Source organism: Scardinius erythrophthalmus (genome assembly GCF_964197995.2).
Source record: "Scardinius erythrophthalmus genome assembly, chromosome: 12".
Taxonomy (NCBI): domain Eukaryota; kingdom Metazoa; phylum Chordata; class Actinopteri; order Cypriniformes; family Leuciscidae; genus Scardinius; species Scardinius erythrophthalmus.
Genome location: NC_138232.1, coordinates 18,195,310 through 18,216,524, shown reverse-complemented (window position 1 = coordinate 18,216,524; position 21,215 = coordinate 18,195,310). Strand labels below are relative to the sequence as shown.

Here is a 21,215-nt window from a genome sequence, read left to right as displayed (position 1 = left end):
CCAGAATGCACTTGCTTCGCTGCCTTAGGAGGCCACGCCTACCGGTAAGAGTGCGCAGATGAAAACAACAAAGCTAGCCTACGTGATGAGTTTACGAGGGATTTAGAGATCGTCCAAGATGTCCGGGATTCGGCTTTTGCGTTCTACAGTCGCCATTCATCATGTTAACTGTGGCGAGCAGGACGAGGCGGACGGCCGCGGGAGAACAGCGCGAGGCCGGTGGCGTCATTACTGAGACGCGCCGGGTCTCGCATCTCTCACGGAGGAGCGGGAATTTTCTTAGCAAGGGTAAAGCGTACATCAACCGATCACTTGTTTAGCGTTCATGTAAACACTACAGTCAGATTCACCAATCGGAATTAATTCAGTTAGATTGAAACGAGAGGTGTGCATGTAAACAAAGTCTCGCCCGCCGGACAAGTCCGGGAAAAGGAAGATGGTAACCCCTACTTACTCAGCTTTCTCCACAGAACAAGAGCATGCTAGCTTAGCTTCCAAAGAAATACGGCTGATACTGTGTACATTCTGTGAGTGAGATCCCACCCTCTATGGGCGGGTTGTAAACATGCGGAACAACGCCTTCTACTGGCTGTAGTCTTTAGCCTCTGGACAGAAAATCCTCCGATGACGCAAAATGACGATTTTTGCGTCATCGGAGGATTTTTTCCAGACAAAAAATACATAAATCTCTCGTCTCAGGGGGATATGAGGGTGGAAAGCATGGTAATTCGAAAATACTACAGGTTTTCTACTAATACAAAGCTTAATGCTAAATCCTGAAGTAACCCTTTAAGGTTTACTTGATTATCCATACATTGTTTTAGATAAATCATGTTAAAATGTGAGTATCAAATATGATACATCACAGCTTTTGAGGAACGTTTGATTGTACATTTCTCAATGTATTTCATTGCATTATATGGTTTGCCTTTCACAATAAAAACTGCAGAACTTTGATCATAAAACTAAGCATCTGAATATCATCTTACTAAGATGCATTATTGTGAGATATAGAGTGACATATGCATTTTTCTAAAGGTTCAATAAACTGTTCATATGTCAGGCGTTTACAAAGTTAAGGTTATTTTTTTCACCCTAATGACAGATATGTTATGACTTAAATAAGTATCGACTTTTGTACCAGAAAATGAGACAAAAGAACTGAGCAATAAAGTCAGTTTTTGCAGTGCAGTGCTTTGACAATATGACAAAAACAGCTCTTGTAATAAAACACTAGCCTACATTTTCATAATCAAGACTACTGAGGAGTTTTATGGCATTTCACCAATCTAAGTGGGGAAGATTCGGCAGGTAGTCACCCCCTACAGATTTGTGCAAAATAAGAGATATTATATATCCACATTCTGCCTGGGCCTAAGTTACCTGAGGACATCTGTTTGTCTAATAAGAAAGATGGAGGGCTTTTTCACTCATTTTAGCACCACACAGTGCACCCTATCTGTTTTTCTAAAAGGAAAGTGTCATAAAAACTGAATGTTTTTTTTAGTATGTGAGTGTTTACAGCCGGAATGAAAGCACGTTCAGGGGGCATGGGGATCTAAATGAACATTCCAGCACAACACAATCACTGTTCTCCTGGTTAATGATCCTGGCCAGATTGAACTAGATATAGCTGGGCTTATCTGCCACTTCTAACACTATGAAAAATAGGGCTTTCCTCTCAGAGCCCTTCTTGGAAGCTGAGACTTTCTCAGACACCTGCTGTTGCCCTATGCTATCACTGCAAACATTTCATGCTGTCTGCATGGAGATGGATCAATGTACACTACTTAAGGAGACAGAATGCGAATTGGAAAATAAACATAGCGTAGGAGTACAACAGAGCAAGAAAAATGATGGTCAAAGTATCCTGTTACCCACAGAATAACAAAGTTTAGATTGTTGTGCAAATGACACTAAAAAAGCATATTATTCCACTCAGTGACATTAGAGCTTTTGATTAAACTAAATTGTAATTTCAACTAAATTTCAACCTTCCTTATGCAGGCATATACTGACATCTAGTGGCACATCAAACGAGAGCATTCAGAACGAGAAAAAAAAAACTGCTGAAATTATGAGTTTACAAATTATGCAGTTACAAAACTGTTTTGTTTTCTAACTGATTATTATTTAACTGGGATTTAAATAGCCAAGATGCCAGTGTCAACTTTCACTTGCTCGAACTTCATGAATCGCTCTATAACAGACCAGATTACAGTTTACGTTACATGCTATACGTCACATTTTATATTTAGTGAACACAACACGTCTCAGTGGATTATGTGACTAGTATTTCTTTCAGTGGAAAAAAATAAACATTGTTAAAAAGCAACAAAAAACAACAACAAACATTCATGATTCATGAGTTCAGTTTTTTAGTCTATGGTTCAGTCCTTCATTACGAACATATTAAGACTGGGAAATATATTCTCTCACTTACCATGTCTGAATTAATTTATTAAAGGAAAGATAATGTTGTTGATTGTTGTTTAACAGACGGTTGATTGTCTTGCTTTAGCCTCGCTGTTAAGTCCCATCACCATAGCAACAACATCAAACGCCTACCGCCAAATAAAATAGTTAAACATATCTCATGTGAACTCGTAACTATATTCCGTAGTGTTTTAACATTCGGCTGACTTCGATATTTAAAGCCTGGTGAGTATACAGACGTTTAGGGAACGAATAGTTTGCTTGAACGATTGTCTATCGTAACCCGGAAGTAGTCCTTTCTGACCTTTTACCGCCAACTGACACTCGCACATGGGTTTGTTATGGTGTGGACTTTGACACTAGTTGCGCTATTACTAGGAGCTTCTTGACAGAATTGTTAAGCTATTGGCTACAATTTAACACGCTTTTAAAATTGGGGTTAGCTTAAAATGTTGCAAACCTTTCACAATATAAGACAAAGGTTTTTTGTAATTTCATAAGTAATTTACTGTATAGGTGAGGTTTATAGTTTGAGGAATTTCCACTAACCACAGCAGTTAAAATGGATCCCAGTCCACTCATTTTAGATGGAGGTCTTGCAACAGAACTTGAAGCAAGTGGTTTCCAATTACAGGTAGGTATTAATACTATTACACAGACTTATTGTCACTAATCACAAGTTTACTCACGCATATATTGTGTTTGCAGGGAGATCCACTGTGGAGTGCAAGACTTCTGCATACAAACCCACAGGCCATTAAGGACGTACATTACAGGTAATTACAGGCTTCATTATGTTCTGTACTTGGGTGGTCATGCTGTGCACGAAGTGTGAAACATTGTATAATGTAAAAAAAAAAAAAAAAAAAAAAAAAAAAAAAAAAATATATATATATATATATATATATATATATATATATATAACACTGCATGTATATATATAGTATATGAATAAGATATGTATATATATATATATATATATATATATATATATATATATACCGGTCAAAAGTTTGGAAACATTACTATTTTTATTGTTTTTGAAAGAAGTTTCTTATGCTCATCAAGCCTGAATTTATTTGATCAAAAATACAGAAAAAAAAACAGTAACATTGTGAAATATTATTACAATTTAAAATAATGTTTTTCTATTTTAATATATTTTTTTGATGATACTTTTTTTCAGCAAGAAAAATATAAAAGGTGATAGTAAAGCTTTTATATTGTTTGAAACGATTTTTGAATGCTGTTCTTTTTAACTTTTTATTCATCAATGAATCCTGAAAAAAGTATCACAGGTTCCAAAAAAACTGTTTCCAACAATAATAACAGTATCAAATAAGCATATTAGAATGATTTCTGAAGGATCATGTGACTGAAAACTGGAGTAATGATGCTGAAAATTCAGCTTTGCCATAAATTAGGAATAAATTACAATTGAAAATATATTAAAATAGAAAACAATTAATGCTGTAATACTATTTCACAACATTACTGTTTTTACTGTATTTTTGATCAAATAAATTCAGCCTTGGTGAGCGTAAGAGACTTCTTTAAAAAACATCTTACCATAATTTATTAATCTTTCGGTTCTTTGGTATTTCTGAATGCCTCTATTCTATGACAAGAATTAATTCATATTTGATGAATGACTGATCTGACTTTTTAAAATAGATTTCTTCAAAGCGGTTCTGATGTCATAACAACAGCCACATATCAGGCCACCATTGAGGGATTCGTGAAATATCTTGGTCTCCGGCCTGAGGAAGCACAGCAGATGATGATGTCAGGGGTTCAACTGGCAAAAGAGACAGTGCGTGAGTTCATGTCTCATTCACCCGAATCAGGTGTGTGCAAGTCTAACTTCTGCTAAATCATTAATTTGGTCAAGTTTCTGCTACACAAATTCTAAAATGAATATATCCCCTAGAAGACAGAAGAGAACCTTTGGTTGCAGGCTCAGTGGGTCCATATGGGGCCTTTCTACATGACGGGTCAGAGTACACAGGGGCCTATGAGGACAAGATGACATTGGAGGTAATGAAAGATAAAGATCTTTGTCCGCCCAAGCTGCCTCCTCACAAGAATATCAAGTGCATGTTTTCTCTTTTGTCTTAGGAGTTGAAAGACTGGCATCGTCCACAGATCCAGTGCTTAGTAAAAGCTGGAGCTGATCTTGTTGCCATGGAGACCATTCCAGGTCTCAAAGAGGCGGAGGCTTTGGTGGAAGTACTCAAAGAATTTCCCGAAATTAAAGCCTGGCTTTCGTTTTCCTGTAAGGTGACTGATAATAAGCTTTTACATAAGCTTTCCTTGAATTACAAATACCGCACATATATTATGATATGCAATGATAAATTGCAACACATTTATGTGATTAAAACAAGTAAGAGTGTGCTAGACATTGCTATTAAAGGCACAATATGACACAAGTCATCCAGCCTTTATTAATATATAATATTCTAATATCGATCTAGCTTACTGCAATGTGCAACAAGTGTCTCATACCAGCCACCGAGTGTAAACAGAGTAACGTTATAACCTAACTTTCAACACACTCAAATGTATTTTTAGTATGATTGTTTTGACCAACTAAAATAGTGCTGCGTTACCCCACAATATTCATTTGTCATATAAAGTGACCTGTATAATTCAGCACTTGTGGCTGTTCCATTCGAATGAAATAAAATAATGTGAATTTAAGTGATCAAACGTAACTGTAACAATGTTCAAGTTCAGAGAGGAAGGTGAACGTTAAACGTAACTCTAATTGTAAAATATGCATAAACAACAAAATAAAAAGAGCGGCAGAGGCCGACTGCGGCATATAAGCGTAATAAAAACAGCAATGTAATGTTGCTGGCTCTCGGCCCGCCCTGCTTCATACCGCAGTAACGTTAACAGATCTTTAATACATTAGCTCATCCATGAACCCAATGTCTCCCTGAGCTCCTTCGGATTGCTTTCCATTGGCCGTGGAGGTGAGGACGACAACTCCCATGATTCCACGCTCATTCATGGCGTCATCAAGCTACACCTTTGTTGTTGTTTTTAATAAGCGACCTCTAGCGGCGAAACTTATCGTATTGTTCTGAATATAAGAATATAATATTTTTCTTGGAAATTCATGTGTAATGCAATAATGTATTTCAGGACATTCATAACATTTCAAGTGGGAGGAGCTTTTCTGAGGCGGTTCAGTTGGCCTGTAGGTCCACACAGCTGGTTGCTGTGGGCGTGAACTGTTGTCCCGCTCCTTTGGTGAAACCGCTTCTAGAGTCAGCTAAGTCACACAAGAAAGCAGATTTGAGCTGGGTGGTCTATCCTAACAGTGGAGAGAGATGGGACCCCAAGACCGGGTGAGATTACGCTTTTTGTGAATGTAATCTTCATGTAATTTTTTACAAGAAATTTATATTTTTATTTAGTAAGGATGCATTTAATTGATCAAAAGTGACAGTAAAGTCTATTTAAAATAAATTCTGTTAGTTTCTTTTGCTCAAATTTATCACGGTTTCCACAAAAATATCAAGCAGCACAACTGTTTTCAACATTGATAATAAACAATGTTTCTTGTGCACCAAAACAGCATATTAGAATGATTTCTGAAGGATCGTGACACTGAAGACTGAAGTGATTGATGCTGAAAATTTAGTTTTGCCATGACTGAAATAAATTACATTTTAAAATATTAAAACAGAAAAGTTATTTTAATTTATCATATTTCACATTTATTGTTTGTCCTGTATTTTGATCAGATAAATGCAGCCTTGGTGAGCATAAGAGACTTCTTTCAAAAACATTAAACATTCTTACCAACCCCAACCTTTGAACCGTGTAATTAAATAAAACGTTGTAATCAAATAATCACAAATGACTGCAAAACTCATAGAAATTGATTGGTCACAAGGTATGGGAACCCTGAATTGATTTACTTAGATCGTATCTGACACAATTTGTCTCAATAGTTTCATTGTGCAAGGCTGTTCTGAATCTATTTCAGATGGATAACGGAAAAACAGTCGTCATTTGCCAAATTAAGTCTCGACTGGAAAGAACAAGGGGCTTTGTGGATTGGTTGGTATCTAGTTGCACCAGCTAATACTAAGGCTTGTTCTTTACTGTTGCGCTGACTCACCAAGATTTCTGTTAACAGGTGGCTGTTGCCGTGTTGGTCCTGCTGATATAACTGCACTGAAGCAACAGCTACATGTATAGCAATGACTCATCATAAAACATGACACCGTTCACATCTAATTACCTATGAAATAATGCACCGATGTGTAAGAAGGTGTATAAATATTTTATTTATAAATAAAAATAATACCAACACTAGATGACTAGACATTGAACATCATACATTAGGTGTCGTTGTGTTAAAGGAAGAACACAAATCACAATGCACATAACATGGAAGCAATCATGCAATCTTAGCTCACAGCGTTGCACAAATAACGTGATTATAATCCTTCAAGTTAGTATTTACAATAAGATAGCGCCATTTTAATGGACTGTCACTTCACTATAGCCTGAATCTGATCCACTGACACATTATTAAACAGTCTGATATCTTCATGATAACTTAGTTTGTATTTTTTTAGACTTACACTAATAAAACCATTTTGTGTAGTCTTCATTAAGAACAGTCTTCTATGTAATGTTCGGAGCATTCTGTGTGCACTTTACGCAGATTATTCATTTTTAAGTCCATACCGTCCTCCAATTATCTACCATCAGTAGCACATATATATATCCACCAAATAGCATATAACTAAAATGGAATGATGGTTTTGATCAGAAAATCAAATATTCACTAAATGCTCTTGGTACACTTAAGGTGCATGCAGTGACAAATTTTGGTGAAATTTTGCAGACAAAAAAGTTTAGCAATGTATGTCGCTTTACTCACGCTTTAATGTCGCTTTGAAACCAAGCAGCTTTCTGTTGGTCATTGAATCCTCATGACCAAGTTGAACCGTTTTATCGCTGTCCTCTGTCGCATCTCGACCTCTGTTCCGGAGCCAAATTTTGTCGAAATTTCGCAGGCAAAAAAGGCCCATTGTCTATAGCTCACACAGAAGTCATTCCATGTGACCAACTTGAACCCATTGTAAAAACCGCATGGGGAAATCTTTAGCCCTCACACAAAATTCCCGATCGCATGGATTTTGCACGCAAAAATTAGCTACACAATGGTAAATGTGACCGCACTATTTATTTAATGATTCATTTATTCACAATGTGTTTAGCAAAGCAGCATCAGAAGTGACTTAACCTCTTCTCGGAGAGCCATTAAGTAGTGTTTTTAATCCCACAATGGGGCAGTCGTGGCCTAATGGTTAGAGAGTCAGATTGGTAACCCGAAAATTGTGGGTTCGATTCTCAGCACCAGCAGGAAATGACTGAGGTGCACTTGAGCGAGGCCTCACCCTCAATCGCTCCCCGGGCACCATAGCAAAAATGTCTGCCCACTGCTCCTGATGTGTGTGTGTGTGTTATCTACTCACTACTCCTAATGTGTGTGCACTAACTTGGATGGGTTAAATGCAGAGGACAAATTCTGAGTATGGGTTTCCATACTTGGCCTTCACGTGTCACTTTCACATTACCAAGGCCTGTGAAATTTGATTCACATTGCTGTAGAATGGTAGCATTACAAGAACCTCCCCAACGAGAGGTTATCGTTCCTTCCTATGGGCATCAAACCGGCATTCTTATGGTTACCAGCCTTACCTACTAAGCAACACCATTTGGCTTGCAACCGCATCTATCATATCTAACCTTTCACTGTTGCTAACAACCTGGAGAGATAAATATTCTTGTTTTAAACAGTCGAAACCCAATTGGCTCTTCAGGAGGAGGGTTGGAGACTTCAGACTTAGTCAGTTATGTCTTCATCCAGGTCACTGTCTGGAGAGCCTCTGTGCCTGTACTCTGCTGTGTTGGACAAACGCTTCCAGGCATTGTCGGACTTGTTCCCCGTACTGAGGGACCTACCCAGACGTTTCACCGCTCGCTCCTCAGAACTGTCCTCTGTCGCAGATTGACCTCTGTGATCTGAAGCCTGATGGTGGAGATCATGCCTCAGATTTTCTAGATTCAGTGCCCATGGTCCCAACTTTTGCCAGTTCACTCTCTGGAAGGCCATAATGCAATGCAGATTGCCTCCAACCTATAAAAATATTATTGAAATAACAAATATGTGAAACAATTCTAATGTCCAAATTATTGTAGAAGTACCATCACCATACTCAACTCGCTTACCTTCTTGGTTTTGCGATACTGAATGCCTCTCTCTGTATGACGAATGTCCAAGTATTCTGGGTTCTGAGTATTCAGATCCGTCACAATATCTGCCCATCTGATTAAAAATGAGGTTAGAATGTGTGCGTCATATTTATAATTTGAACAAGTATTACCATTCCATAAAATGAACCATACTTTTTACAGTGGATTGCAGGGTGTTTCCTGCTTGGTTCCCCAATGAGAATCCAGTGTTCCATCTCATTAAGTGGCAGTGACCCCCTGTAAAAATAAAAAAAAAATAAAGAAATGAGCTTTCTTTCTTAATTAGAAGAAAAAGATATTGTAAAGGTTAATAATTTTCCTCTACACTTTCATGATTTTTTATATTGTAATACCAGTGCTCAATAATAAGGATGGCCCAGGGTCAGTGTGAGAGATTTTTTTGACTTCTGGTGGATTGTCACTAATGCTGCCTTCACGTGCTTTCGGAATTATCATAAATACGAGTTTCCTAGTTAAAAATTGGACATGAACGCCCTCTCAAGTCGTATTTGCCACCGGGAAGTTGGCGTACCATAAATTTTAAACATGGCGGAGGGAAGAACGATTACTGCTGTGGCTGCTATTCTTTACTAGTTTTTTTCCACAACAGCTACATCACCTTGTCTTGTCATGGTAGTGCATATTTACAAATATGAATAACCATTTAAAGTGTAGATGTATACACAGCGAAACAGCGAATATGCATTTGACTAAAATTCCAGAATTGTTAGCAAGCTGACTGTCTAGATAGCGCAGTGAATGCTTAATAATAGTTAAGCTAGAATAATAGTTGTCAATGAATCGGACGTTAAATATCAGTTTGGCTTTAATAAAATTTTCCTAATAAATATTCAAGAATAAACCTGTTGTCCTCCATGATTCCTGTTCTTCCCCATAACAAAGCACTTGAGCAGGACAAGCTCATAATCACAATTTCAGAAATGGGAACTAGGAAATTTCCGACAGAACATGATCTTGTACACTACCGTTCAAAAGTTTGGCGTCAGTAAGACTTTTTAATGATTTTGAGAGAAGTCTCTTATGCTCACCAAGCGTGCATTTATTTGATCAAAATCCAGTTTAAAAAAAAAAAAGTAATATTGTAAAATATTACAAAACTTGTAATAGTAGAAAATTTAAAACAACTTTTTATTCCTGTGATGGTAATGCTAAATTTTCAGCATCTATTACTCCAGTTAACAGTGTCATGATCCTTTCACAAATCATTCCAAAATACTGATTTGGTGCAAAAGAAACATTTATTATTACTATCAATGTTAAAAACAGTTGTGCTACTTAATATTTTTGTGGAAACTTTGATACATGTTTTCGAGATATTCTGATGAATAGAAAGTTTAATATAACTTACTTAAAAAAATATTATATAACACTAATTTCTTAACCCAAAAATTACTGAACCCAAACATTTGATCGAGAATGTACATATTTGTTTGCATTAAAAACCTAAACATTTGGCATTCAAAAAATTAAAACATAAATAAAAAATGTGTGTATATATATATATATATATATACTTTTTTAATATGTTATATGCGCTGAATGATTGGTAATGTTTTTTTTTTTTGGTGTGGCAAGTAAAAGCTTGAATGAAAAAATAGGCCTGAATGCATTATTTGAATTTTTCTTACAACCATAATGACCTGAATTGAACAAATATGAGAATAAAATGAAAACCAAAGTTGCTGTATGTTGTACCTGTATGCTTTGGCTGCTTTTAGTGGTGTAGCTTCATAGCCCACAGGGCAGAAGTAGTGATTCTGACAGTGGTAAATGTAGGCCATTGATTCATCTTTGAGTCCCTGCGTCAGCTTCAGCAGCGCCCCCTCAGCTAGAAGGAACACACATGCTCTATAATATGCAACTCAAGTATTTTTATGACAGAATAATATTCTTTTATAATAGATAAACTGTCTATTTCTAAACCCAAACATAAGGAAATATCAAACTCGATTATTAAATTTTAACTACTGTCTGCTGACTCTGCTTTACAAACTAGATCAAAAGAGTATTTGTAGAACAATATGCTGTTGCAGCCTCTGATATGACATGTTATGAAAAAGGATTCAGAATTCACACACCTGTCTCTCCTGCTGTCTTGTGCTTCCCATGAGGTTTGTACAGAATATAAGAGCATCCCCGGACACGAAAATTATCGTTGATTTGTCTGAACCATCTGCACCAATATAAAAATATATATTGTACACAAAAAATCAAAGTTTGGGGTCAGTACGATATATATTTTAAAGAAATTAATACTTTTATTCATCAAGGATGCAATTCAATTGAACAAACGTGACAAAGACTTTTACATTGTTAAAAATGTATATTTAGAAATTTCAATTAATCAAAGGAACCTGAAAAAATGTATCTCGGTTTTCAAAAAAGCAGCACAAATGTTCCCTATCAATACGGTTCACTTGTGTTGCATCACTAGACGCGATTTGGGGGGAAAACTCCTTTTTCTCAGAATGTTGAAGCCTTACTGAATAACGCAGTGAAACTGCACAAGCAAAAGCAGTGCAGGAATCTGCATGAGCCTATTGGCTGAGCAGTGTAATCTATACAAACCTATGGCGATGCAGTGGACCTGCACGAACCAATCTGTGTGCAACAAGAAACAGTTCCGACGGCCCACAGCGAGTCAGGCTTTTACAGCCTTTTATAGTTTTTTACATTTTAAAATGCAAAAACTACAGTAAACTCACCGCATCAGAGTGGCATTGCCAGTGAATGGTCCAAACTTGATGTCTTCAAACGGAGGCTGGAAACCAAGTATATTCAGGGCTTCTTCTTGAGAAATAGGTGGGAGACTGAACAAATTATTCCTAAAAGTTACTCTTTGCAATTTCTACCAGACCAGATTAGAAATCTTAAAATAGATCAAGTGAATGTGCTGTTTTTGCTCCTAAAAATACATATTCCTCAGTATATTTTTGAACAGTGTGTCAAGTCTCATGCATTAAATCAGCAGAGGCCGATCCAAAAATTATATCATTTACAATATGAAATTAGCTAGCTGTTGATACATTTCAGCAAGGAACACACCTGCCTGCTCCTAGAGTACTGTAGAGAAAGTTCCAACAAGAGACAAGTGAAGAGATTCCACACGATGTTTTATACTGGGGTCGGCTGATGCAGTACCTTAAACATCAGAGAGGAGTGGTTAAACTACACTTTTTGAGTCTCATTTCTCATTCATTAGTGTATTACCATCTACGGAGGTCCAAGACTTTTCTCTGTTTGATCTCCTCCAGAGAGGCTTGTGGTGGGAGATCTTGCAGGTTTCTGCTGAGCCTGTCAGACGATTTCATTTTCTTAGAGTTGAATTTCTTTAAATTACCTGAAGAAAAACACACTTAATCCTTTAAAATCATTCTAGGTAATATATTATATATTAATATATATTATACTCATTCTGGTTCAAATTTACACTCACTTCTCAAGTGGAAGAATTTGTTTCACTGGAATATATAAAAGACGAGTTTGGATAAAGTTAACTCAATGTTAAGCTTCATTAAACGTATGTAGAGAGCATAATTATCATTCTGAATCTGCCCTGTGTACTTTGTCTTAGCAAAGATTCCTCAGATCAGTAATTCCAGTCAAACCATTTCTAGACTCTGTTTGATCAGGCACTGAGTGATGGCACACATCCAATGCATTCTCTCTATAAACGCTGAATCTGGGAATAATTACAAATTAGTTAGGTGAAATCCATGTAACATAGTCACTTGTGTCAGTGAAGTCATCACTGCAGTTACATAAATCACAGCAGATGGTCAATGAGCTCATTTTCCTGGCATATTTTGCTCAACAGCTTGAATAAAAATGACCCTGATATTTTTGTAACTTTAGTTTTTTAGATTTCACTAGTAGTTTACTGATAAAAAAAATTGTCATAATAAGCTTAAACATTATTTTCAAAGGATTCTTCAATGTGATCTGTGGTCTACAGCAAAGATTCCCAAAACTTAATGCCCTTATCCTGACCTGATATATAGGCAGCTTTATATTTTCATTTATTAAAACCCTCTCTTATGCTCTCTTTAAAAATATTAAATGTTATATCATGAAAACAACTAAATCTAATGTTCAATCATTGGAAGAAATTTAAAGAGTTTGAAAACTCCTGGTCAACAGTATGTAGATGTCTGTGATCATTTTAGAGAGACTCATACTTGTTTTGGTTTTCCGGGTTAAAACCACATCAAAATCAGAGGTGTCAATCTCCCAGGCCAGCACAGGCTTGTTGCTGGATGACACAATCTCCATATCACAGTTCCCATCTAAAGACACACTTATTCCCCCTGAGTGACACTGGGAGGGGGTTGCAGTGTTAGTCTTGACTAATGATACCCCAGTGTCTGGATTGGTTGGTGGTGCATCTTCAGATGTGATGATGGGTCGGGCTCGGTTGAGCAGAGCATAGTCCGAGCAGACGGTGTAGAACTTCTCTCGGGAGTGTGTTACAGGGCAGGTCCAAGGAAGCTGGAGCTCTGCGCTGGAGGCCCGTCGCACCCGCAGCGCATCGCTCGTCAACGGGCTCAGGAAGCTGCGCTCACGCTCATCCTCTCTGCCCGGGGCCCGTGATGGGGCCTCTTGATCAGTTCTAGCAGATCCGTTGGCACCTTCACTTTCCACAGTGTTAGGCATTGAACGGAGAACTTGGATGACGGTTAGGAGAATACAGGTGTACTCCAGCTGTGACGGCTTGGTCCCAGAAGAGAGCTCAAAGAAAGAATCTCATCCACTGACTACAATTAAGAATAAGACAGAAAGTGCAATAATAATAATAATATTATATATATATATATATATATATATATATATATATATATATATTAGTGCTGTCAAATCGATTAATCGTGATTAATCACATCTAACATACAAGTTTTTGTTTATATATAAGTGTGTGTGTATATATATATATATATATATAAATAAATATATATATATGTCTGTGTGCTCGTGCGTCTGCACATTCACATTCACATACACACACGTCTATAATATTTGTGTTTTTATATATGTCTGTGTATGTCTATCGACTAATATATATATATATATATATATATATATATATATATATATATATATATATAGTCAATATACACACACATAGACATATAGTAGGCTATTTAAAAACACAAATATTATGTAAACAAAAACTTGGTTGATTTTTTGTAAAATAAGGTGTGGTGTGACACTGTTGTCTCCATCACCATGATTATAGTCCCTACACTAAGCCAGAGATTGCTATTAATTGAAATTATGAAACTGACAATAGCTTTAAACGACGTTTAATCTTCTATATAGATTAATGGTACCACATGGTTGAATTCGACCTACATCACCATCATCGTCAACAACATTACCTACCATCGTTTTAGGTCATTATTTATCGATGATGGTCGGTAGGCATCATTTCAGGAAAAGATTGTAAGATAAATCGCTGCAATGTAAGTTTAAACCACCGAGAACACCATATAAATAATATAGATATCTGAATAATAGCTAAACACCATCAATGTAGCATCAATGAGCTCTTCGAAGGAATCTAACCCTTAACGTTATTTGTTTCATAGCGCAAATATTTATCCTTATTTACTTAACCTTTGTTAAAATAATAATAATAAACACCTACCTTGCCAATTCTGCAGGAATAATTTATGTATAATGCTCTGCGCGAGCTCTCTGTTTGACTGCCTAACGTTAGCTGTGTTTTAACGGGCTCTACCAATCTCTAAGAAGCGCAGGGGTGTTTTACGGCATAGACATTTATTATTTCCTTTATCGGATTTAAACGGTCTACATAACGGAGTATCGTTTTATTGAATACATTTTAAGAATGCTCGTATAATACATGCAATATTATGGCAAATAGTTTTGTAAATTAAGATAGTCGTAAAGATGGCCCCACCTCCGTTGTTCTTTCAGGGGAAGTAGAGCATGGTTGTCTTTAAAGAGGACTGAACTGCCTGTCAGTGAACTACTGAACTGAAGGAGGTGAAAAGACCTGGGTAGGTAAGCAACAAGAATCAAATAAAGCGAGTTTATGAAGTGTGCTAAAAACTAAAGCATGGTTCCATGAGAAACAGTTTATTGAAAATATATTCCCTGGACCCTGTTAAACGCATATGCTCTTATAATACGTATTTTGTAGAAAGTTACCTGATCAAAACTTGATTGTTGATGCATCATGACACCTCAAAGCTTTTTTTTTTTTTTACTAGATATTTTTTACTCCAATTTTACTATTATTATTATTATTATTCAAATGAACTGTATATTGACCATTTTTGGACAGTGTTGATTAAAAATATAGTAATAAAATGGCTCACATTAGCTGAGTTGTTAGCAATACTTAATGTTTTGAAATAAGTCTCTTATGCTCATCAAGCCTGCATTCATTTGATCAAAAATACAGAAAAAAGCTGTAATATTGTGAAATAAATATTATTAAAATTTTAAAATAATGGTTGTCTATTTTAATATACTTATTTAAAAAATATTTAAAATGTATTTCTGTGATGCAAAGCAGGGGGGGAGAACAGCATTTATATTAAATTCAAAAGTTTGGTCTCAGTAATTTTTTGCTTTCATTTTTTTAAAGAAATTAATACTTTTATTGAGCAAGGATGTGTTAAATTGATAAAAAGTGATAGTAAAGATTTATATTGTTAGAAAAGATTTCTTCTTAAGGTATCATTGTGTAATAGCACTAACATTATATTTGATGTGATAAAAGATTAACATGAAAAAAAAAATGATTGGGACATTTCAAGTCATTTCAAAGGCTATGAGTGTCCCATTCAACCTAAATTTACCCCTATATATAATTATATTTAATAATATACATACACACACACACACACACATATATATGTATATATATATATATATATATATATATATGAAGAGTTCAGATGCAAAAGCCTCTAAGTGCCATCTGAAATTTTCTTCTAGAATGATCATTTTTATCAAGCTTGTATATTTAAGTTCAATAATTTCACTTAAATGACAATTAATAGGTAATTTTCATTGCCATTTAAGTGAAATTAGTGAACTTAATTATACAAGCTTGATAAAAATGGTCATTCTAGAAGAAAATTTCAGATGGCACTTATAGGCTTTTGCATCTGAACTCTTCATATATATATTCATGTTAATCTTTTATCACATCAAATATAATATTAGCGCTATTACACAATGATTTACAGAAAGTTTATGACAATGCCTTACCTTAAGATCAAATGGTGCAATACCAAGCACTGAGTTGGTTACAAATCAACTAGTAGTTACTAATCTCCAGATAACATCCCAACCCTGTATAGTGTGATCGAGTGTCCTTACTTGACTGATGTTTCTAGACTCTAACCAGCATGGCTTGCAAGCTGCTAATAATCGATACAGACTGTGGAATAGATGATGCTCTGGCCATCATAGTTGCTCTTGCAGCTCCCGATGTGAAGGTGTTGGGCATCACCTGCTGCTTTGGGAACACTGATGTGGATAATGTATGTCAGAATGTGGTGCGAGTACTGTCAGTCTGTCAACAAACCCAGGTATGTGCATTTAAAACAGTACCAATACAAATGTCAAGAACTAAGATGAGATAATTGCATTCTGTTGAATTGTTTTCCCTCAGATTCCAGTCTTCAAAGGGTCTGCTGGTCCTTTAGTTAGATCTGACACACCATGTAAAGATCATTTTGGCACAGATGGACTTGGAGATGTTCTGCAGAACTCTGAGATTTGGAAGAGGCAGATACAGAAAGAGCATGCCGTTCAAGCCATGATACGACTGGTGAATGAAAACCAGGGAGAGGTAAGAAAAACTAATAACCCCCTTTAGTCAACTTGCATATTTTTATCAACTTGCATATTTTGTTTTTAGTTAATAAGCTTTGTTTTAGTTCATTTGAACACAAATCACACATTTTGAGTCTCTATGGATCCACTTTGCAGTATTTTTTAGTTTTGTTGGCCATGTAGTGTTTAGGAGATTTTTGCCTCAGAGATCCTTAAGTCCTAAAAATCCTAATATTTTTTTTAAATATAATTTGTTCCCTTAACTGCTGTTTTTATGTAAAAATCAGGGTTGTAAAATAATCTGATAGAAAAATAAATAAATAAAAACCCTGTAAACACCATCAACTAGAAAAGTCATGTATACACTGGTAATACAAATTATAAGCCCTGATGTGATTGAAACTTTTAGTATAATTTTTTTTAGGATATTAAAAGTTTGAAAAAGAGCAGACTTATCATTACAGAAGTATCAAGAAATAACTTGAAGTGCAATCATATATTGTTTTTAACAATGGTTAAGGTCAAAAAGATTAAGAACCACTGGGTAAGAATGTTTAAAATGCAGTTAGTGAACTCTTCTTAATGTTGTGATGCCATCTTGTGGTTGACAATGGAATGCGCTTAAACATCCCTGTTTGTTTACATACACAGGTATCTCTCATTGCTCTTGGTCCACTCACTAACTTGGCTTTGGCTGTTAATTTAGACCCCACTTTCCATCAGAAACTCAAGGATCTGTATATTATGGGCGGTAATATGGAAGGTAAGAAAATTAGCTGCTGTACAGGTACCTCCAAATTGTACTTTTTTATATCAGTGATTATGTATAACATAAAAACCAAGCCAGTGCTGAGAACAGCACAGGTCAAGACACGCTCCCCTAATCGGGTCTCTTTCTATCGAGCATCATCTCCCCACACTGTCCACTGTTAAATCTTCCAGGGAAGGGAAATCTGACACCGACGGCAGAGTTTAATTTTAGAATGGACGCTGAATCGGCTTACGTAGTTTTGGAGGAATATACCTGCTCAACACACATCGCAACCTGGGAGTTCACTTGCAGAAACAAACTATCTTGGGTAAGAGCCCTCAACATTAGCAAAATCCATTCTTGCGTGAACATTATAGGCCTGACAAACTTGTGTGCTTCATATTTTTCCAGGAGTGTTTTGATGAGCTGGTCAATCAGGATACATCAGCTGCTCGATTCATGAAGAAGATAACCTCCAAGTGCTGGGCCTTCTGTAGAGAGCTTTCCATCAACAGCATCAAAGATGTGCTCTTTGGGCAAGGGTTTGTGCCCTACGATGCCTTTGCCGTGGCAGCTTGTGTGGACAGCAGCGTGATTACAGAGAGTGTACAGTGTGCCGTTCGCGTGGAGGTACAAGGTGTATTGGGACGAGGCATGATGGTTGTGGACCAAGCCAATACTCTGAAGAAAGGCCATCTTGCGTTTGTGATGAAGACGTGTGACCTTAAAAAGTTCAGCTTGATGCTCAAAGCTTCTTTACAATTAGCATAGAAATAAGCTTCTTTGCAATGCATTTGTATTACATGAAGAATCCTCTGCAAGTGTCCCTGTTCTGTTAAAAAGTTAGTTTAGCCAAAAATCTGTCACTCACCCTCATGTCATTTCAAACCCACAAGACTTTCATACATTTTCAAAAACACAAATAAAGATGTTTTTCTGTCCCTTCACTTAAAGTCCACACAACTTCAAAAAGTTCATAAAGACATTGAGAAGTAATCCATATGAATCATGCATTGATCACTGATTAAATGCAAAATAAATAAAAAAATCTAAATTGCGTGTCTCTCTTCAGAAGACTTGAAATAAAATGTTAATATGGATTGTTAGTCTTTATGAACTTTTTGAAACATCAATGGAGGGACAGGAATCTCTCAGGTTTTATTAAAAATATTTATGTTTCATAGATGAAAGAACGAGTTTGAAATAACACAAGGACGAGATGACAATTACTGTCCCTTTAAGCAAATTAAAATTTAGGCAGAAATCAAATGAGAAGTCAATATTCCAGCCTGATATGTTTATTTCAACCAATGAGACCAAACGCTCACTCTTGAAGTGACAAATGAATGATGAACAGAACACATTTCAAGTTCTTTAAGCTCCCTCAAATTAAAAGCCAATTTCAGCAAATGAAGCTTTTCGCTTCAAGCTGAGGCCAATTAAAATAAAATAAAATCTCAACTTCTGAATGCTTTTACGATCTGGCTTGGACTTAGAGGGGTTCAAATCAATGTGGTAATTGTAGTCTTAACCACTTTTATCTTCCCAAATGTTAAATCAACCAAGAAGTGTGGCCAGACAATGCCAAGAATGAAATCATCAAACCAATATAACAGCATGTTGTAGGAGTGGGGATTTACGCAAAGTGCTTATTTTAAGGTTGAGTAATACTGCATCTTGCATTTTAATACAATAATACTGGATCATATACTTTAATTCCAAACAATGCAGTATTACTCAAAACAGGGAATCTCTAAAATGGTAAAGAAAAATACCCCTACAAGGGCAATAGCGTTAAACCGATGTCGTCAATTTTTCGTTCACTTTGTCTGTTAAAATGAACTTAAGGCATTTTTATACCCCACTAAAATAAATAGGTCTGAATTCTGAGGTGAATTGGAATTGCAACACTGGGTTTCCAATGGACATTTGTACCATTACAATTCAAGATTTTTTCCAATCATTAAAATGATCTTGGTGTACATACTATTCAACCAGGAAAAATAAAACAAGATTAGAAACCACTGCATTTTCTTATGCTCAGTGAGGCTGTTCTGCCTCAGATGCCATTGTTGTCGGGGCTGTTGGGCCAGGGCTCTGAGTTCCAGCGATTGAGCGAGGGAGACCACCCCATGTTCCAGGGGTTGTAGGTGCGACCCACGTCGTTGGGGGCAGGTGTGGGCGGTGCGGTGTGGCTGACCAAGTCAGGGAGAGCGGAGGAAGGAGGAGGGTTGAAGGGGTGCAGGGTGGAGTCGTTGCCAGTGGACCAGATGGACCTGCTGAAGGACCAGGGACTGCGCGCACTGCCCAAAATGGACTAAACACAAGCAGAAAGAGAAAGACTATCATCTCATAACCTGCAAAACTACATTTATATATATATAGTCATGGGAAATCTGAAACATGTTAAGCATCTAGCTTAATGCTATATATACACACACTACTCAAAAGTTCTGAGATGGTAAGAATTTTTTTTTTTAAGTCTCTCAAAAGGCTGCATTTATTTGATAAAAAAAGTAATATTGTGAAATAGTATAGCCGTTATTACTCCTTTTCTATTTTAATATATTTTAAATGCAATTTGTTCCTTTTGATGGCAGCTGAATTTTCAGCAGCCATTACTTCAGTATTCAGTGTCAAATGCTCTTTCAGAAATCATTCTAATGCTAATATAAATGTCTTTACTGTAATTTCTGATCAATTTATTGCATCACTGCTGAGTAAAAATCTTAATGACCCCAAACTTTTACATTAATGTAGTCTGTGTAATGGCTCAAGATTCATCTGAAAATAACCTTGATAACAAAAATGCGGGAAGTGTCACTGAGGTTTCAATACACTCCATGATTGTAGTTTTAAATGTTCTTTATGGGATCAAAGGTGTGGATGAGACAAGCTGAAAAGGAAGAGATATCTTACAGTTGTTGGAGTTGATGGGGATCCAGTGCTGGTAGCCCAGGTGTTACCAGGCTCAGTCTCCCAGATGGACGGAGACACTGGAGTGTACTCAGGCCAACTCTGCTGGGGCTCTGAACTCTTGGGAACGGTCATGCCTCTGAAAACTGATAGAGAAAATAACCATGATATTGGATACATTGGCAGTGCAAACTGGAATTTACAGAGATGTGATTTTTCCGCATTGATATGGATTTTCATATTTCCTGCCTTGAAAAGAACCACATGAGTTGCTAATATCCAAGAAAAAAAATGGTATTGGGGAAGGGTGGTGGTTACTGTATGATGATTGAAATCAAAATGGCCTTAAACAATTACTAAAAGTTTAACGAAAAATGTTACGTTCTCTAATACTTTATCTTTGCAGCCGACACACACTCAAAAATCACTAGTATTAATAAACAATTAAAACGGCTCCTCGCTATTTTTTTCCTCACACAATCATAATCATTATTTTTGCCAGTGCTTTGCAGCAAGCTTTATGAGCACTTGAGTGCGGAATATGCATATATTCCACCCCCAGTATATATTTAAATAGTTCAATTAATGGCTTAAATAAACGACTACTAGTCGACTAGAAAAATCTTTACTCAGGGGCAGCCCTAGTATTATTGCAATATTTTTTTATAATAATAATTGCCTTGGGGTCAGGCGTGGTTTTCCTTCCTTTTTGTCTTTAGCTGATCACATGCCTGATTTTTTGCATTTTATTTTTAAATTGAAATTTTAAATATAGACTGTTTTTTTACATACCTCCAGAGAGATTAAGTGGGTTGTTGGGTCCAAAAGCAGAGAAAGAGTTAACTGGACCAAAAGGGGGGCTGCTGGTGGTGTCTATTGGGCTCCAGAGTCCAGAGCTAAAAGATGCACAATGACATTATAAATATACTTTGACATTATAAAAACATTAATTAAGCAATGCATTAAGCATTGTTTCGTTATGAAGGCACTG

General features: G+C 36.4%; 5 protein-coding genes across 14 annotated transcripts in view; 2 read left to right on the top strand and 3 right to left on the bottom strand.

Moving 5' to 3' along the window:
* The window catches only part of nme7 (NME/NM23 family member 7), a 58,756-nt gene extending 55,503 nt beyond the window's left edge, over positions 1 to 3,253 (bottom strand). For 2 of the 5 annotated variants that reach the window (XM_081381496.1, XM_081381495.1), the window contains exon 1: positions 2,444 to 2,797. In XM_081381496.1, the coding sequence (XP_081237622.1) occupies positions 2,444 to 2,446 (3 nt within the window). In that variant the 5' untranslated portion in view covers positions 2,447 to 2,797. Of the gene's footprint in view, positions 1 to 454; positions 537 to 2,443; positions 2,798 to 2,985 lie in introns of those variants that run through there. The other 3 variants (XM_081381493.1, XM_081381494.1, XM_081381497.1) reach the window with 3 other exon arrangements.
* LOC308700117 lies at positions 2,680 to 7,073 on the top strand. 2 transcript variants are annotated; one of them, XM_081381501.1, is made up of 8 exons: positions 2,680 to 3,070; positions 3,145 to 3,212; positions 4,111 to 4,283; positions 4,367 to 4,473; positions 4,555 to 4,716; positions 5,590 to 5,795; positions 6,440 to 6,513; positions 6,593 to 7,073. In XM_081381501.1, exons 1-8 carry the CDS (start codon positions 2,999 to 3,001, stop codon positions 6,652 to 6,654), a joined length of 924 nt encoding a protein of 307 aa, XP_081237627.1. In that variant the 5' UTR covers positions 2,680 to 2,998; the 3' UTR covers positions 6,655 to 7,073. The 2 variants fall into 2 exon arrangements, with proteins under 2 accessions (XP_081237627.1, XP_081237628.1); XM_081381502.1 differs by having other exon boundaries at positions 2,759 to 3,070; positions 4,370 to 4,473; positions 6,593 to 7,010.
* On the bottom strand, positions 6,721 to 14,480 carry LOC308700113 (basic immunoglobulin-like variable motif-containing protein). The gene is made up of 10 exons (XM_081381491.1): positions 14,390 to 14,480; positions 12,924 to 13,499; positions 11,956 to 12,085; positions 11,791 to 11,886; positions 11,451 to 11,555; positions 10,824 to 10,918; positions 10,441 to 10,573; positions 8,878 to 8,961; positions 8,701 to 8,797; positions 6,721 to 8,608 (listed from the first exon to the last, which is right to left on the bottom strand). Exons 2-10 carry the CDS (start codon positions 13,396 to 13,398, stop codon positions 8,315 to 8,317), a joined length of 1,509 nt encoding a protein of 502 aa, XP_081237617.1. The 5' UTR covers positions 13,399 to 13,499; positions 14,390 to 14,480; the 3' UTR covers positions 6,721 to 8,314.
* A 38-nt stretch (positions 14,481 to 14,518) lies between these two features.
* On the top strand, positions 14,519 to 19,344 carry LOC308700116 (uncharacterized protein). 3 transcript variants are annotated; one of them, XM_081381498.1, is made up of 6 exons: positions 14,519 to 14,769; positions 16,116 to 16,310; positions 16,394 to 16,573; positions 17,209 to 17,320; positions 17,500 to 17,636; positions 17,720 to 19,344. In XM_081381498.1, the coding sequence occupies exons 2-6, from the start codon at positions 16,128 to 16,130 to the stop codon at positions 18,077 to 18,079; spliced, it is 972 nt and encodes a 323-aa protein (XP_081237624.1). In that variant the 5' UTR covers positions 14,519 to 14,769; positions 16,116 to 16,127; the 3' UTR covers positions 18,080 to 19,344. The 3 variants fall into 3 exon arrangements, with proteins under 3 accessions (XP_081237624.1, XP_081237625.1, XP_081237626.1); XM_081381499.1 differs by having other exon boundaries at positions 14,680 to 14,765; positions 17,720 to 19,307; XM_081381500.1 differs by having other exon boundaries at positions 14,755 to 14,769; positions 16,080 to 16,310; positions 17,720 to 18,592.
* tmem131 (transmembrane protein 131) overlaps positions 18,591 to 21,215 on the bottom strand; it is a 42,643-nt gene continuing 40,018 nt past the window's right edge. For all 3 annotated transcript variants that reach the window (XM_081381488.1, XM_081381489.1, XM_081381490.1), the window contains 3 exons: positions 21,017 to 21,120; positions 20,228 to 20,370; positions 18,591 to 19,625 (listed from right to left, as the gene is read on the bottom strand). In XM_081381488.1, the coding sequence (XP_081237614.1) occupies positions 19,368 to 19,625; positions 20,228 to 20,370; positions 21,017 to 21,120 (505 nt within the window). In that variant the 3' untranslated portion in view covers positions 18,591 to 19,367. The remainder of the gene's footprint in view (positions 19,626 to 20,227; positions 20,371 to 21,016; positions 21,121 to 21,215) is intronic.

Bases quoted from the DNA above. Each gene is read 5' to 3' on its own strand.
- LOC308700117 (XM_081381501.1), top strand. From the start codon at position 2,999: ATGGATCCCAGTCCACTCATTTTAGATGGAGGTCTTGCAACAGAACTT. The intron at 3,213-4,110 runs GTAATTACAGGC...TTTTTAAAATAG, and splicing joins ATTAAGGACGTACATTACAG to ATTTCTTCAAAGCGGTTCTG. The intron at 4,717-5,589 runs GTGACTGATAAT...AATGTATTTCAG, and splicing joins GGCTTTCGTTTTCCTGTAAG to GACATTCATAACATTTCAAG.
- LOC308700113 (XM_081381491.1), bottom strand. From the start codon at position 13,398: ATGCCTAACACTGTGGAAAGTGAAGGTGCCAACGGATCTGCTAGAACT. The intron at 10,574-10,823 runs GTGTGTGAATTC...TGTTCCTTCTAG, and splicing joins CAAGACAGCAGGAGAGACAG to CTGAGGGGGCGCTGCTGAAG. The intron at 8,962-10,440 runs GTACAACATACA...TTATTTTTACAG, and splicing joins AAAGCAGCCAAAGCATACAG to GGGGTCACTGCCACTTAATG.
- LOC308700116 (XM_081381498.1), top strand. From the start codon at position 16,128: ATGGCTTGCAAGCTGCTAATAATCGATACAGACTGTGGAATAGATGAT. The intron at 16,574-17,208 runs GTAAGAAAAACT...TTACATACACAG, and splicing joins TGAATGAAAACCAGGGAGAG to GTATCTCTCATTGCTCTTGG. The intron at 17,321-17,499 runs GTAAGAAAATTA...TAAATCTTCCAG, and splicing joins TATGGGCGGTAATATGGAAG to GGAAGGGAAATCTGACACCG.